General features: G+C 38.6%; 1 protein-coding gene across 1 annotated transcript; it reads left to right on the top strand.

The window, feature by feature from the left end:
- Window positions 1–12480: 12480 nt before the first annotated feature.
- On the top strand, window positions 12481–13236 carry LOC142537683 (zinc finger BED domain-containing protein RICESLEEPER 2-like). Its single transcript, XM_075643178.1, has one exon. The coding sequence runs from the start codon at window positions 12481–12483 to the stop codon at window positions 13234–13236; it is 756 nt and encodes a 251-aa protein (XP_075499293.1).
- Window positions 13237–18237: the final 5001 nt, after the last annotated feature.

Below are 18237 nucleotides of genomic sequence, written 5' to 3'. Positions count from 1 at the left end.
AATCTCCTATATTTTATGATAATATAAGCACGATTGCAATAACTTACAATCCAGTTCTTCACGCAAGGACCAAGCATATTGATGTCAGGCATCACTTCATCGGAGATCATGCTCTGAAGAAAGCTATCAGACTGGAATATATGTCAACTGAACAACAAGCAGCTGACATTTTCACCAAATCATTGTCAAAGACTAAGTTTTCTCCCTTTCGCAATATACTCGGTTTAATTTATTTATCTTAATCAGTTTTATTGCTTGTTTGTCAACTGCTGCTCATTTAGTTCGTCATTTATCAGTTTGAGTTTTTCAACTGATGTCAGTTAAACACTTATCAGCTACAATATTCAGTTCATTAACTGTTTCTCAACTGATGTCAGTCAGTCCTTTATCATTTACTGTATCCAGTTTGTTATCTATTTATCAACTGATGGATGTTAAGTTGTGCAGTAAAATAAAAAGACAATGATAAACTAAATAAACATTTTATTTATTATAAACTTTGCGTACATTGATGATTTCATTCTTAACAGGAGACCTTCACAAGGTCAACCAACCGGTTAAAACCCATGTGGAAGCATTCAGGAAGCCCTCTGAAATAGCAATGCGTTTCAGAGTCCTCTTCTCTTTCTTAAGCATCAGTAGGTAGACAACTTCATCAGTGAAGATGTCCACCTCATCAGCAACACGCAAGCGCCGCCAATATTTCTTCATTTTTGCCACCCGTTTGGCGGTGGCAACTGCTCCTCCCTGCTGAAGGGACTGGAGATCTTGAAGCTTTTGCCAGAATTGGAGAATCTTGTGGAAGACTTCATCTTCCATAGCAGTCTTTCTTGTTTCCAGCGCTGCATCCATGAACTCATCAGCCATATCTGGAACCTTCGAACTGCTTGAACCTGCCATTATATCTCTTGAAATATTTATGTGCCAATGTGTTAAGACTAACCGTGTTACTCTTATTTATAACTCAGGTTCAAAGCAACTGAAAGGACGTAATTATTACACACAACGTTTCATCTTCTGAAGAATAAGATTTACTTTACTTTGTCACTCTATCTGTTGTTTAAATTTTTGAAACTTAATCATGCATTTATTTAGGGGGAATATCGATTTTAAGAGGTTAACTGAGAAGACAGTAGTTAGTGAATTTTCATATGAAATAATTCAGTCTCACAACTGATTGTTCAGTTGATAATTTAACTAATCTTCTCATATAAGTTAACCAATTAATCGTATTTTATTCCAAAACAAGTGATGTGACTGTTTGTCGAAGCATTAAATGCTATCTTTCATTGCATAGTATCTCGCAACGTGGACCCACACAATCCATGTATCTCATACACACGTTTCTACCACACGTACACACGTTTTTAATTCAATTTTTCCTGGACTGACAAATGTCCAATGATTTGAACAGTCATGTACATAAGTTCTTTGCCCGCTCCATTTCAGTTTTTCTTTCTTACGCTTACTTCAGATTTCCAGATAAAAAAGCAAACTCAAAGCTTTCTTTCTTGCAGCAAAACATTCAGTTCAAATGTCAAATCAGATCCCAGCTCACATCATGAATGCAATGGCTATCAACTTCGATTCAGTTATGACCGTATCAGATGAAGCTGTGAAGAACATCTTCATCAAACTAGAAGATGCCGGATTGAATCAATTTCTGGGTTTATCTTCCCAATAAATTTATACCAAAGAGATTATGGATCTCTATGCAAATGGATTCATCGATCAGAATGGAAATATCACAACCACTGTGAATGGTCAATTGCTGGTCATCGAGGAAGAGTTCTTCTGCAAAATTTTTCAGTTGCCTTCTGATGGGCTAGCAAATCTTGCTGAAGTGAGAGCATCTGATATTGAGGAGATGAAATCTATTCTATCTGATGATGGTCGGAAAATCAAGGTTTCCGATCCCAAAAAGGAACTTAAAACTGAGGTACAAATTCTAGCTGATATTGTAGACAAAGGGCTATTGACAAAGACTGGATCCTTTGCCGCACTTACTCTTGAGAAGTTTCAAGCCATAACTGTTATTATGGTTGGTCGAAGGTTGAACTTGAAGAATCTTATCTTCAATATTTTGAGGAATATGTTTCAATCGACCAAGCAGTCCAAAGGTTGTGCAGTGCATCTTAGTTATTTGATGAAAGTCAAAGGGGTGGTGGCTGATGATTCTGAGAAATCATCAAAACTGAAAATCTTCAATGCCAAAACTATTCAGCCACCAAAGCAGAAATTGGAAATTTCCCCTGAGCAATTCCTGAAGATCAAGAAGGAGATTGGGACTCAAGAAGCTCCCAAATCAGTCCAAAAGAAGAAGAGAGTCAAGAATAAAACAATCAAACGCAAGTTCGTTGTCACTGAATCTGATTTCGAGAAGACTCCGTCTCCCAAGGTCGTCAAGAAACCAAGGACCTTGAAGACCAAACCTGTTGCTACAGTTGGAGCCATACCAACTGAAAGATTGATGGAATCAGAAGCTCCACAGTCTATCAAGACTATTCCTCTGAAAGCTGTTCCAACTGAATCCTCAACTGAGGATCAGTTACCTTTGTCAACCATCCTCACGAAGAAGAAGATCACCGATTCCGGTGAAAAGCAGAAGCCTGCTTGAGTTAAGGCTCCATTGATCATGATCTCAGGCCACAACCCTTTACCTTTTTCCAGACCAAAAGGGGTGGTGATTAGAGAACGCATTGATGCAACTACCTTAGGATTGAGCATTCGTCATATCCTGACTGATCCAAAGGGAAAAGGAAAAATGCAAGAAGAGCTCAGACCAACCAATGCTATTAAGACGCACATTGATCTCATTTGGCAAGAGATCAATTAATTTTCGGAAGAAAAGCTCAAAGTTTATAATGCATGGGTAAAATTTAGAACTCATGTCTTTGCCAAAGAACTGCAGAAGAAGTCAAAACTCAAGAAATTCATTCAGCTGGAAACTGGAGTTTTGAAGATGGTCAAAGCTTCTACTATTGCTCAAGCTTTAGAGCGGAAGAAATATTTCTTCGACCAAGTGAGAGCAAAGCAGCTATTGAAGATAGCTGCTGAACTTCGACAAAAATTTGATCTTACCAGTCCAACCGCATTCAATGACAAAGCGGTGTATACCCAACTGGAGACAGATCTTATTGGATTACAAGGAGAAATCAAGCATTGGGAAATGGATCAAGAGATGATCATTCCAGCAACATTCCAAGCTTTTTCACCAGAAGAGCCAGCTGAACAATCAGTTCAAGAGCCCTTCAAGGAAACAACTGCTGATCCAAAACTTTATTTTGAAGATGAATTGTCATTTGCCAATCTTGATGAGGTCATTGAATCAGTCACCTCTGACATCCAGCTAAAAGAATCCAGGTCTATTGAAGATGCTGTTCTAACCGAAGAATCAGCATATCCACCACTTGTCACTGAAGCATCCGTGGAACCATTTTGTTGAAGTATCGGCTCATCAAGCTGTTATTTTTGAAGAACCAGCCGAGAAGGCTATTTTTGGAGGAACTGACGAGCAAGTTCAGTCAGTTGTTCAGAATGAACATGCAGTTTTTGAAACAACTGCAGAAGCTCAACTGCATTCAGTTACAGTTGAAGAAGTGCCGACTGAACAGCCAGTTTCTCAACCGACTGACGAACCAATAATCCAACCAACTGAAGAGCCAGTTACTCAACAAACTGAAGAACCCTCCACTATTTTAGTTATTCCATCTGTCTCTTCTCCTCCCCAAAAACAACAAGTGCATACAACTGAAACTATATCAGAAATAGCGGAGCATGTAACTGAAGCAACTGATGGCACATTGGTTGTATTTACTCAACAAGAAAGGGTGCAAAGTCCAGGAACTTCCAGAGTAATGTTTCCAAGTATTTCAGATACTGATGCTCTATTTGAAGAAATTCAGATTGTTCAGCATAACCTCAACAATATGATGAATGCTATATCTGAAATTCAGTCGACCCAGCTTGCGCATTCATTAAAGCTTAACTAAAACTACGAGTTCTCTTCAAACAGACTAGATAAAATCACTCAGCATATTAATTCTCTTTACTATCAAATGGATGAAATCAAGAAAGACAGATTGTCGACTGAATCCCATTTTCAAACTCAAGAACTAGTCGACAGACGATTTGACTTTCTGGAAAGCACAGTCTCCAAAAAGATTGGCCTGCTGCAAGACATTGTGTTGACCGCTATCAAAGATATTGCAGCCGATGTTCTCGTTTTATCCCTAAAAGTTGACGTGCTTGACAAAAAGGGAGAAGTAGAAAGATTGATGAAAGACTGATCATAAAGGAGAATAGTAGCTGAAAATCAACTGACTTCAGTTGTTGGTTGAAAATTTATTATGTTATTCTCTGTACGAATCTGTACATGGTTTCTTCTGTTCTCATTTTATCTACAATGAGTTCGAAGAATTTTCCTAAAGTTCAGTTGATCAGTTTATTAAGTTCCAAGTTTTGTCAATCACCTAAAAGGGGGTAATTGTTGGAAACCAAATTTCGATTATTTGACAAACTAAGTATCTAATTTATTGGACTAACTATTCAAAAAATCTAAAAATAAACTGATCTACACAAATCAACTGACAGCTGCCTAAACTGTAACTGAACTTCATTTACAGCATAACTGAATTCTCGTAGACAACTGACTGATCAGTTGGAAAATGATCAGTTCATATATTCAGTTCTAAGCGTATCAGCTATTGCTTATCAGATATCACTCAGCTGTACACGTCATCAGTTGAAAAGGACATTCAACCGACAAATAGTACAAAGCAGACTGCAACTCATAGTGGAACTTCGCATTTCAGAGTCTACAATGTACGAATGTCAAAAGAATATTGACGTAGCAATCAACGGTTATAAAGATTCAAATTATATTTAATGTTACCGTTGGAAGAGAAGCCTATAAATAGGTGAGAAGAGCAGTTGAGAAAAAGAATCGATCTATACATTCTCAAAAGCTTGTTGTTACTCTGCTGAAATCATCTCTCTTATTCAAGAATCGAAAAAGCTCACATTTGTCATATATATTTGTGCATTTGAGGCTATGTTTAGAGCTTATAAGCACAAACTTTTTTGTATTTCATTCGATATTTAATTAGATCAGTTGTGATAAAATCAGTCGTAAAACTGGGAAATATTATATAAACTAAGAGTTTCAGTTTTGGTAGTGTTAAGTCTAAACTGAAGTGGGTCTGTACAAATTTTGTATCGATCAAATTCTTTTATTGCATATCTTATCCTTGTGATAGAATGGGTGACGTAGGAGAAATTAAATCTCTGAACATCCATAAATCTTCGTGTTATTACTTCAGTTATTTATTCTATCTTTCAGTTAGTTTATTTTCCGCAAATGTTATCAGTTAAACTGATTGTCATCGACTGACAAGATTCTAGTTTCAGTTTGTCACCGAACTGATACTTCATTTCGAAAAGAGATCATAAGCGTAAGTGTTTATTCAACTCCCCCTCTAAACACTTCCCAATCAATCAACCGATCCTAACAGAAAATAAGGAATTTAAATACGTCCACTCGAAATATAATATTTTAATAATTATTTTATGACTTAATTAAGTAAATTAGGCAGTATTTAATTATGAGTATAATTTAAAATTTGTAGGACTCTTCATTTCAAAAATTGGACGGCTTAATTAGTAATTTCAAATTGTGATTTAATTAACTACACACTTAGTCATTATCCTATTTAAATACAAGAAGAGTCCTAATACTATCTCACAACACAACTCTCACACACACACAGAGACACAAAACACACACAAACACATACCAAGAGCACATAGTTCGGTCGAATTCGTCACTAGGGTAGGAGGATTTTTGGTTGATTTTTCTTCCACCAGTAGCCTAGACAATCATGACACTACCATACTTAATAAATTTGGCCATTTTGAAGCCATTAAACGCAGCAAACCGTCTCCGTTCGTCCTCGTGTTCGTTTGTCGATATATCGTGCGTTTTAACGCAAAGGCATGTCTAAACCTTTCTTTTATGCATTGATCATGTTATATAATGTATTTTGATATAAATATGCATGAAAATACATCGGTTTGATTATATGTAAGCTAGAATTTGATTAAAACTTGTTTCGATATATATGTTGCATAAGTACCTATGTAGAGCCCAAAATCACTACACGTAAAACCCATGTATTTATTTAAATTGTTTATTTAAGTTTTAATTGATTTTAGCGATGCATGATTTATTTAATTGCATTATTTTAAATTATTTAATTTTATGTGATGCACATTAAGATGTTTTCTTAAGTTTCATGTTTCAGGCGATTATTCGATGCGGGATCGAGGAAAAGAGACCGACGACGATTTTGGCAATTTTAAAATGCGGTATTTATTTAAAGTTGAGAAAATGATATTTCAAATGACTTATTAACTTTTTAGCATTTTAAAGCCTTACCTATTTATTAGGTGATATTTTTTTTGAATTTTAGCCTTTAAAGATTTGTTTCATGTGTATTTTATTTCAATTTTAAAGATGCTAGTATTTTGTGGGAAATTAGTATTTTAGTCAGTATATTAAGTGATTATTAGTATTTTATTATTCTAATTAATCCCTTAATTCCCTCCCCACTAACCCACTAACACACACACACACACATTCACGCCTACACACACACACGTTTTTGCACACATACAATTCATTTCCTTCCCATTTCATTTTTTCTCTTGAGTAGAGTTAGGGTTCTTGACCCTTTTTCTAGATGTCACCTTGCCCCTCTATTTTCAGTGATTCACGTTGGGTTTTCTTCATTTAATCGCGCCACTATTCGTCCCGTAGCGTCCATCGCATCCTTTCCGCCTCAATATCATCGTTTTGGTAACTTTAAAGATCAAGACATGTATATTCTTTCATTCTTGCATCAATCTTGTCATATTATACTTTTTGTTATTTGTTATGCTTTAAAATTCATGTATGTTGTGCAAAGTTTGAGCAAAAATTTGTTGGATCGATTTTGGAACGCTTTTGATTCTAAAAAGTCAAAATTTGCTTTCATTTTAAATCCTGCGACTTTTTGATCGATTTTATTGAAAAGCTTTCAACAAATAAAACGTAGAACTTTTTAATACCTTCGATTTGACAGTAAATTTGTAATTTTTGGATAAGAAACAAGTGAGTTATGATCATTTTCGTGGGACTGCTCAAACTACAATTTTCTGAAAATGTGTTCTTGACGTGTTCTTGAAGTTTATTTGTTGCAGGTTTTGTTGGGAACCGTTGAGTTACTGCTGCATTTAGGTATTGTGAGTATGATGTCGGGATGTTTTTTGGTGCTTCGTTTTGTGTCGAAAAACACTTGATTGCATTAGAAGTCGTAAGAAGCATTTGGTGTCAAAACTTTGAATTATGAGTTTTATTGCGTGGCGTGTGATTTGTTGTTTTTGTGGGGACGTTTGGGACGTTTTTATAGAGTCGAGTCAGTGCCATAGCATCCTAAGATGAGTCTCGATATGTTGATTCACCGTCTGTATGATCGAGTTAGGAGGATTAAGCCACAAGTGTAGTGAATTCCGTTGGTTTACCATTTTCAGAGTCTACACGGACCCAAAGCCGGACCCTGACACGGGGTCCGTGCCCTAGTTTCTTTCGGAGTGTAAAATTTCAGAGTCTACACGGACCCGGAGCCGAACCCTGACACGGGGTCCATGCCTTTGTTAATTCTGTAGGTTGAGTTTGGGAAATGATCACACTTCATTTTAGAATTTGTTTCGAGGTTTGATGTCATGGTTTAGTATGATTAAACGAGGTCAAGTCCCGAGTGTTCTAGAAAGTCATAAGCCAATTATTACTTTGGGGTTGGGTACGAGTAGTACGTCTAAGTTATGTGAGTTAAGTGCTTGAACTCATGTTAGTATGTGCATCAATGGCCCCAAGCAAGATCCAATGAATCCCTCAACGCCATGCTATGTAAGTATGTTCGACGTGCAAAATGAGAAAAGATTTTATTTTTGAGGTATGCTAAATGTCTTGTGACCAATTATAAATGGGTTTGGAAGTCGGTGAACGTGGTCGAGGACCTCTCCACCCAGGTAAAGCATGACCGGGTTTAGATCAGGATAGGAAAGCAGTAAAGCATGACCAGGGACCAATCCACCTGGTAAAGCATGACCGGGGATCTCATGTATGTGGTAGTGGATTTTCCCTGCCAGCCCAATATTGTGGTTTAGTCTGATCAGACGTATGTATGTATGGGTCACTTGCTTTGAAACATATCTCTACGCAAAATTATGAAGTTATGCATGTTCAAGTATGTATGATGCAAGTATGTTATGAAAAATTTTATGTTGATGGCACGCCTATGTTTATGTTATTACGTTCAAGTTTCAAGTATGTAAGCTCTAATTTTAAGTTGCATGTGGTTTTATTACGTATTATATTTTATCTCTAGTTTATACATGTTGAGTCTTTAGACTTACTAGACTTGATCGATGCAGGTGAGGACGAGTATGAGGAGACGAGGGGTCGGGACCAATGAGCCGGCTCGGTCTATGTAGGAGGCTAAACCCGAGGACTGCCTACGTTTACAAGAATTTTTATGCATGCTCCAAATACTATGATTTTATGAAACTTTTTAACGTTGTTTGAACGATTACTTTTGCAGACTTTGTTGGTACTTGTTTTTACTTCAAATATTTTTAGACGAGCATATTATTTTTATCGTAATTTGAAGGTTTACTTCTTATATAAGAAAATTTTTATCTTTCCGCAAATTTTAAATATGTTTAAAAGTACGGTACCTTACAACCTATGGCGTGATGCTAAGTATGGTCATGTTATGGGATGTGTTTAGATGTCATTAAGTGGTCCGGGATGGGCTTATATGCTGCTGGACAGCAGGAAACGAAACAAGCATACAACCGCGCACATAGGGGCTAGATCGTGAATTTTCACGTCGTTTGGGTTGTAGGCTGGACCAAGGCTCGTGGCTAAGGTGTAGGTGGGATCTTATGGTCCTCGGGTAAGCGTGGTGTGGGTCAGTTAAGGGCTGGTTGGGTGGAAAAGGTGCTGGAGTCGAAACTTGGGCAGCAGGCGTAGGAGAGGGCGCGACTAGGGCCATGGATTTGTGGGTTATAGTCGGTTGTGTTGTGTTATGGGCTGGAACGAGCTGGACCAGAGGCTTAAATTATTTCTAAGGGTCGAGTGTAGGGCTTGTTTTGGACTTGGTTCGATTTAAAATCGATAGGAAGTCGTATGCAACGCATAAGTGGCATAGCATCACTATTTGAGCAGCTTGTGTCTTTCTTGTTCGTTAAGCATTGTACGGGGTTTGGTTATGGTTCGAGGCTGGTTTAGGGCCTTAGGAAGTATTTTAGGATGTATTTTATGTGTGGGTCGAGTCTTGAGTCGATTGGTACGTCCTAAGTGGCTCAATTTAATTCGGGAGTCGTACGTGTCCGGATGCACCTTAAGGCTGTTTTGGGTATAAATTTTAGTATGTTAGGACAGCATGTCCGAAGACGATCTAACGAAGTTCACGATGTTCGTAAGTATGTATGGCATGAAAAATAATTATTTTTGAGGTGTGCGATTTGTCTTGTGGCCATCTTATGTTACGGGTTTAGAAGCTGGAGAACGTGTCCGGGGACCTCTCCAACCTCTTCGGAGGAATTATGTTATGTTAAGGAAGGACATCCAATCTAAGGGCTGTGGTGATCCCTGCCGACCTAGTACTGTAGTTAGTTTGATCAAATAATTTATGTTATGAGCCACTTGCATTGAACAAAATTCTACGCAAAATAATTTACGAACATGATAATGATGATGAGCACGAAAATATGATTTTATGAAATTATTTATGCAGGAAAGTCGCGTTATACATATTTATGATTAGATTATGCTATGTACGAGATATGTTTAAATTGTATGGATTTTTATTACGTATTACTTGCTATTCGCGGTTTATGCATGCTGAGTCATTAAGCTCATTAGACATGATCGATGCAGATGGTGAAGATGATGAGACTGGAGGTGGTGACAGTGAGCAGGCTCGGGCCAGTGGCAGTGCAGACCCGATGACTTTTTAGTTTACGAGAGTTTATTATGCACATTTTAAAACTATTTACGACGACTTTATTGCATTAGTTTTGAATGACTTGCAGATTGAACCTTTTTATATTATGTTGGATTCTTCAAATTATGGTGGATGCTTTTAACTTGGATTTTTAGTTGTGGTTTTTAAATGATAGAGGTTTAATATTAACTTTATTTTTAGTACGTGTATTGACCGTGATTTATTTTATGCGTTTTATTTATAACAAATTATTTAATAAGAAAAGTTCAAAATTTTCCGTAAATTTTAAATTAGAACTATTTTAAGACACGGTTCGTCACACTGATTGCTGAGGCATTGAATATAGAGAACTTTGTTTCGTCGATGTACTTCTGTTGGACTTTGATGTTGAATCAGGAGATTCACTATGATAATCATCATACCAATAAAAACGATTTTTGTTTCGAAGCTCAAGTGGACACAACTCATGGTCCAGCTCGTCGTAATGTCATCTTCTCAAATCCACATTGACATTGTGGTACATCTAGGGGTGGGCAGTCGTGTCGGGTTTTTCGGGTTCCACCCGACCCGAAACCCGATCGGGTGCAATTTTTGGGTAAAATAGGGTAAATAGTCGGGTTCGGGTATTCGGGTTCGGATATTGAGTTGGTACCCGAATTACCCGATCGAGTACCGGATTGTTTGTTTTTAAAAACATATGGGCTTATAATGACCGAAAGACTTATACTTCTACGATTCTCATTATACTTCATATGGGTTTATACTTCTACGATATTGGCTTAAAAAAACATATGGGCAAATAAATTGGAAAACACCTCAATATGGGCTTATAATTCTACGATTCTCATTCCAAAATTCAAAGGCCAAAGCACCGAAAGACTTCTACTTAGAACGAGGGTCGGTGAGCGACAGTCCCAGGAGTTTTGGATAACCAATTCAAATTACATCGCTATTTCTTAGAGACCAGTTGAAATCGACACTGGATTTTCTCGAATCTTGGCTTCAGTCGGTGTTTTACAGTTGCTGGTATCACTCAAATATTGTTCACTATGTGTTTGTTGAATTGGCTATATCATACATTTATGCTGAAAAGCGAAAACAATCGCATTTTGGATTTATTTGGGAAGAATATATATAATATATACTATGTGCATTTCTTGATTGCTGCTGCGGAGTTGAACTTGAGGGTTTGTGAATGGGGGGAAAAGACGGGATGCAAAAAATCAGCAGCAGAGAGAAATTGGTAGCAGCTAGGGACACTAGGCAATGAGAACTAATAGATGTAAGGATAAGTAATGTGGCTAAGATTCACAGTTTTTCCCTAGAATGGTAATAATCTACAGCAGAATGTAGTTTTCGAGGTTGTTTGCAGATGGAGTATTTGGTTGCCGTTCTACTGTTTTGAATATGGAGATCTTTGTTTTTGAATAGCTTTTCAGTGTAGAACGCATGAACTGAACTTAGAGCGAGTAGAATGTAGAAGACATGAACTGAACTTAAAACCTGTCTGTCCAAATTCCCCTAACTTTTCAGTGTTTTCACACACCACCCATAATAAATTAATAATAATAGATTCTTCAAATTCATGTTTTCTTGTTTCTTGTCCAGTAGTATGTTTTCTGTCTTGATGTCATTGTGTTGCTGTCATTACTCATTGTAGTCACTTACAATTTGATTTTCTTGTTCGATGTAGCGATGTATTGAATCTTGTGGGCTACAATCTGGAACCAGAAAGTGCAAATATTCTACTAATCAATTATCAATACATGGAATTTGGAGGAATATCTGAAACTCTTTCTTCGCTAAACATACAACCACAAAGTGACTTATACAAAGAGGTTAGAATGAACATTGATGATAAGGTTGATGAGAAGGATGATAAATTATGTGATTCCAAAAAACTTACTCGGACGGTTGTGTCTAGGTCACAATGGTGGGAACACTTTGAAAGGTTTTTTTGTGAAAATGAGAATGTTCAAAAAGGTAGATGCAAATATTGTTCTAGAGAGATAAAGACGATCCAAAAGTTCATGGCACTAAACCCTTTAAAAACCATTATGAATCATGCAAGAAGAAACCACATGAGGTTGAAACAAATCAAAATAGACTCTCATTTCAATCAATTCATAAAAGTGATAAAGATGCCTCTCTTGTTAACTGGAGATTTGAGCAACAAAAAGTTAGAGATGCATTGTGTTACATGTTGATTGTAGATGAACTCCCATTCAAGACTGTTGAGAACCCTGGTTTTAGACATTTTTTGTCAGTTGCATGTCCAATGTTTGATATTCCATCACGAAGGACAATAACAAGAGAAATTTACAATTCCTATTTGAGTGAAAAGGCGAAATTACAGCAGTTCATAAAGGATAATTGTCAAAGGATGTGCATTACCACAAATACATGAACATCTATTCAGAAAGTTAACTACATGTGTCTTACTGCTCATTTTATTAATGCAAATTGGAACTTACATAAAAGGATTTTGAACTTTTGCCCAATATCTGGTCATAAAGGTGAAGAAATAGGAAAATGTATTGAGAGATGTTTACTTGATTGGAGTATAGGTACAATTTTTTCTATCACCGTGGATAATGCATCTTCGAATGATGGGGCAATTGTTTATTTGCAGAAGAAATTTGATAATTGGGGAAACAATATTTTGGGTGGGAAATATGTTAATGTAAGGTGTATTGCACATATTATTAATCTCGTCGTGCAGGATGGTTTGAAAGGAAATGATGAGCATGTAGCTATTTCGCGTGTTAGGGGAGCTGTTAGGTACATACGGAGTTCTCCAGCCAGGTACAAAAGATTTCAAGAGTGTGTTCAGCTTGAAAAAATAGAAACAAATAAGTTGTTGACTCTTGATGTGCCCACCAGATGGAACTCAATATACTTAATGTTAGAGTCGGCAATATGTCTTAAAAGAGCATTTGATGCGTATGATGAAGTCGATCCTACTTTCCGAATTGATCTTTCAAAAAAGCCATATGATGGGGTTCCAAATAAGCATGATTGGGAAAGATCCAAGCTTTTGCTGAAATTTTTGAAACATTTTTATAACTCACTTTGCGTATTTCTAGTTCTTTGTATGTTACATCGAACATTATGTTTCATGAAATTAGTGAGGTTGACATGCTTCTTAAGCAATGGTTGGAGAGTGCTGATGATGCGATCCAAGTAAATTGGGTATGAAATAGGTGGGCAATTTACTGAATCAAATCAATAATTTAGTATTTTGAGGAAGTTTGAGTGAAGATAATGACTTCAATCACACCTGCAAACAATGAAAAGAACTCGTGAATGGGCGCCGGAATGTATCCGGCGTAGCCACTCCGATGCTAAAGTCAGCAGGTTTCTGATGAACACAAGCAATATTTGAGAGAAAATGTGTAAGTGCTTGAGAGTTCAAAGTTTTTCAGAATCCGTAAATGAATTAAGTACCTGCTATTTATAGGAGAAAATCCCATCATTACCTTGCCTAGTTTTCAGTGCCACCTACAAAATATGGCAAGTTAGTTGTCCATACTTATAGCTTCTGATGACTTCCCAAACACTCCAAACCCAAGTGGTTCTGACAGATTAGGCGACCCATATCAATCACACTCGAGTGTGGTGCAATTTTCGAGATAGCTCACGTGGCAAGGTACTCGGGTACTAGCTTGAGAGCCCGGGCTGATAATAAGTATTGCCCGGTAAGATAAGTGGTGGTAACATGGGGGCCCGGGTTATGTCCTGCCCTAGAAGAGAAGCAAAAGCCCGGGCTATGGGAAAATTACCCGGCCTAGTAACTCCGATATGGTCTGCCCAATTAATGTCCCGAGTTGACCCGCGACACGTATCCTTATGGGGGTATCACCACCCATCCGAAAAATAGTCAGGCTAGAGTCTAACTTGCTGTCCCGATCAGTCATACTTGTTTTTCCATATGTAATAATTCCGCATTTTGAGAACATTGGGGGCTTCAAACATCCCTAAGATGGGATGAGATACCAGGGTCTGATACTTCCCGGGTATAAGATAGTATGCTGGGGCTTTATATCTCCCGAGCTTTAGATGATATGCCGGGGCCTCATATCTTCTGGCTTTTTATGATATGCCGGGGCCTCATATCTCCCGGGCTTTAGATGATATGTCGGGGCCTCATATCTCTCGGGCTTTAAATGATATGCCGGGGCCTCATATCTCCCAGGCTTTAGATGATATGCTGTGGCCTCATATCTCCCGGGCTTTAGATGATATTTTGTCGTTTAGTACTACCAAACAATTAATGTTATGTAATAATGACGCGCGCCCTTTCATTCCAACGGTCAAAAACGTTTCGCATTCCGAGAAACCGATAAGTCTGACACCTTAATAATTGCGCACGTCCTTTCATCTGCCCGCACAACTTCCTAGGCCCGTCTTGATCGTCCGGTCTAAACGAGATCAACGATGGAGATTGATTCTCTCCCGTTCTATATAGTGCTTTACAAGTTTTTGAAAAACACTTTCAAACTTCAAACTTCGGCGGAGCCCTTGCAATTTTTCCTCTCGAAGTTCCGACGCATAAAATCATCCTTCTCCGGTGATCTTCAAGCTCCTACCCACCTCCCTTCCACCGTTCTTCTTTAAAAACTCGTAAGTTTTCTCTTCGTAAAAATGTCTAATTCAACTTCTTCTACGTCAGGAGCGAATGTGCGAAACTCGCCTAGTGCTGAGTCCACTGCACTTCGCTCCGATTCTTCCCCATCTCCCCCTCGCCGTTCTATCTCTCAGCCTTCCAAAACCCAGTAGCCCACCAAACGAAACCCTCTTCTTCCAAACCCCCTTCTTGTAGCCATTCCCGAGCTCGAGATCTTGCAAAAAGCAAGGGTAAGGAAAAAGCCCGGGCTTCGAGCCCTCCTCCTACCGAGACCCCGGGAGTTCCCTGGTTCTCTATATGAGCAGCACCCTGCGCTCGGGGGAAGATGAAGAACTTCGGGCCTCGGGCAACATTTATTCAAAATTTTCTATTTTGATTCCCAGTCCCTCTGACCGGGCAGACAACCCACCACCCGGCTATATCACCTTTTTCCGGGATCAAATTAGAAATGGTCTCCGGTTCCCCCTCCCTTCCTTTTATATCGAGGTCGCCAAGTTCTTTGGTGTACCTATCAACCAACTCCACCATAATTCTTTTAGGATTATGGCCTCGGCCTATGTCCTTTTCAAAATGCATGACTTTTTCATCACCCCCCTTATTCTTCATTACTACTTCTCGGGGATAACACCTTTTCCCTGACTGCCCGGCTAAATGCCCGGTTCCTTGATGATATCCCTTCCTCTCAGAAGGGATGGAAAGGGAGATATTTTTTCATTCAACTCCCGACCTCTCATTCTTGCCAAACTGGCTTTCTTCCTTCTCTACCCCCACAACCTACCCTTCCCAAGGCCTATAAATACGAGGAACCTTCCTTATAAGACAGAAATTGGTAGAGGGCAAAAAATGCAAAGGCCCTAGAACTTCTTGCTTGAAAATTTGCGGAAAATTAAAAATTTTCTTTTTAAAATAACTTAAATGACCTCATTCATAAAATCACTGGTGAATCAAGTTCAATATTTCAAAATATTGCAGCGGAAGAAAATAAAGTTTGCCAAAAATCACAATTTAAAAATATCCAACGACTGATAAAATGTTTGCGGAATAAAATAACAACTGCTGCTCTGAGGTCCTCGGGTGCCACTACTGCCGACCCAAGCTGGCTCACTGGTCCCCGCCCTCGACCCTGGCCTCATCAGTACCTACAACAATCAATTCTAGTGAGCCTAAAGACTCAGCATGCATATATCGCAGGTAACGAGTAAAAATCTGAATTAAAATATGCATGAGTTAACATATCTTGTCCCGAGGCATGCTGAAAATAATCAGTACTGAGCAATTATAATACGTGCATAACTGAACTGATAATCACAGTAAAAATGTTTGCTCCTTGGAGCCTGTACTGAAATAACTGGTAAAATTTTCTGTTGAGATTATGTTTTACGCCTGTGGCCACTGCACTAAGCTGAACTGATCGGTAACTGGCTACCGGGGAGGCTGAAACTGAACTGAGCTGGCCGGTCACTGGCGACCGTATAAAATAACACTCCCACATAGTGAATGAACCACAAGCCATATCGCATAAATCTCAAAAATAATCATTTTCTATTTAATGCACGTAAAATAATTAACTGGCATAATGAAAATGTCCCGTAATTTTACCAACTGGATTGGATTGGATCGTCCCCAGGCTCTCTGCAACCTAACTGTGCTATGAAAAATATGCAATAGCTTAAACTTGACCAACTATGCAATTTAGTTCAAAAGATGCGACTATGACGCCTAATGACTTCGCATTTAATCATGACTCCGAGCCAACCTGAACCGACACCGAACCAACGTATAGTCATGATTAAAATACGCTGAAAAATCATAAAATAATGCTCCTAAAATGATAGGGTCGAAATCTAGGTGGAATGGAGGCCAAAACACGAAACGCTCTTTCGAGAGTCAATTTGGCACATCGCACCGTAAATTCTCGTACGACTTCAAAAATAATCCAAATGACAAACGGTCAAAAACATGACCTTCCTAACTCAATGAGGCACTGTCCAGTCCAAGGCCATGGGCTAAAAGCCAACCAAGAACTCGAACGAGCCACCGAACCGACACAGCAACTTGCTGTAATTTTCCAGCAACTGTACAATCGTGTAACTTGTGTTGTTTTCGAGACTACCGGCCATTGGGGCGTGAACCACCGACCAGAGACTCTTACCAACATCCCAAGGGGTGATTTGAACCATGGCTAAGGTCCCTAGGCCAGCCACAATCCGCGTCACACCAAAACTCAACCGAAACTCCAACTGAGAACCAACGTGCATGTGTGTGTAGTGTTTTGCTTAGATCGATGTCTTGCGTCGTTCCAGTGGCCATTTGATTGACCATGGCACAATCTATACATATAGGGGTATGGTCGGAACCATGGCTATGGGCCATAGGCCAACCAAGATCCATACCAAGCAACCAAAAACCGAAACCATATGCTGAACCAATGAAGAAGCCGAATGGGGAAAGGGGCTGTTCTTTTTGATTATTTAAAAACCGATGAGCCATGGACCAAGCCACCAAAAGGGCGACTTAGTCATGTCTTAGACATGCTAGGAAAGTGATCTAACCATGGCTGTAGGCCCTTGGGGCAGCCAAGATCAGATCCTTCCTCCCTGACAACCAAACTGAATTTTCGAACTCAAAAAGGGACACAAATGGGAAGTTGCTGTCCATTTCTGAATTTCCAGCAACCAGGGGCTTGAACAAACGAACCAATCTGATACTAATGCATCCTATTACATGTATTGAGGTCGCCTTTGGAGCCTGGAGTCGAACCAATCACCTGAAACTCACAAACCAAGAAAAACGTGAAGCTTGCCAAGGAATATCAAAAATTCTGCATGTGTTGTTTTCAAAAGTTTTGACACGGATCTCGATTTTTGCTTGAATAAACATGATCATGTACTGAAAAATAAATGATAATATGACTTGATTGAGGTTTGAAAGAAATCTAGACATGCCTGGTTTCGTTTCAAAAGAAAAAGAACGAAACGACGACGACGCGGCACGGAGGAGGTGGAGCGCTTCTCTTGTTTTCTTTACTCTCGATTTTTCTCTCTACTCTAAGGCTATGAACTCATGACTTTTCTACACTGAAAATGGATCTGAATGATGAGGTATTTCGGTGGTGAGGGAGTGTGATGGAGTGGTTATGAGGGGTGAGGAGGATGGTGCAGGATATAAGGATCATATCAAGACCAAGTCTTCATGCATTTGAATTTTGAATTTGAATTGCTATCAAATGATCTCTTGGGTGATTCTAGAGTGGTGATGGCCGATTTTTACATGCTAGACTAGGATAGGATAATGCTAATTAGATCATTAAATGGTGCTAGAAAGATAAAAGATTTATCTTCCTAATTAAATACAAGAAAGGGTCAAAGGTGGCAAGGCAAATGAATTGTTTAATAGTCTAAGGGGGTGGCCGAAATTCACTAAATAAAAGGTTGGGAAAAATAATTATCTAGTGAATTAATAACCCTTAAAAACTTTACTAATCCTTTAATTAATTTGGTGAGCTAACCCCTTAATTAAATAACTTAAATGAGTTCATTTCTTAATCACCTCAAATAATTA

The sequence above is a fragment of the Primulina tabacum genome, chromosome 2 (assembly GCF_025594145.1).
Source record: "Primulina tabacum isolate GXHZ01 chromosome 2, ASM2559414v2, whole genome shotgun sequence".
Taxonomy (NCBI): domain Eukaryota; kingdom Viridiplantae; phylum Streptophyta; class Magnoliopsida; order Lamiales; family Gesneriaceae; genus Primulina; species Primulina tabacum.
Note: the sequence above shows the minus strand (reverse complement) of the source record. Positions and strands in the feature narration are given on the sequence as shown.

What these genes read in the sequence shown, in the direction of transcription:
- LOC142537683 (XM_075643178.1), top strand. Translation starts at nt 12,481, where the DNA reads ATGTGTCTTACTGCTCATTTTATTAATGCAAATTGGAACTTACATAAA.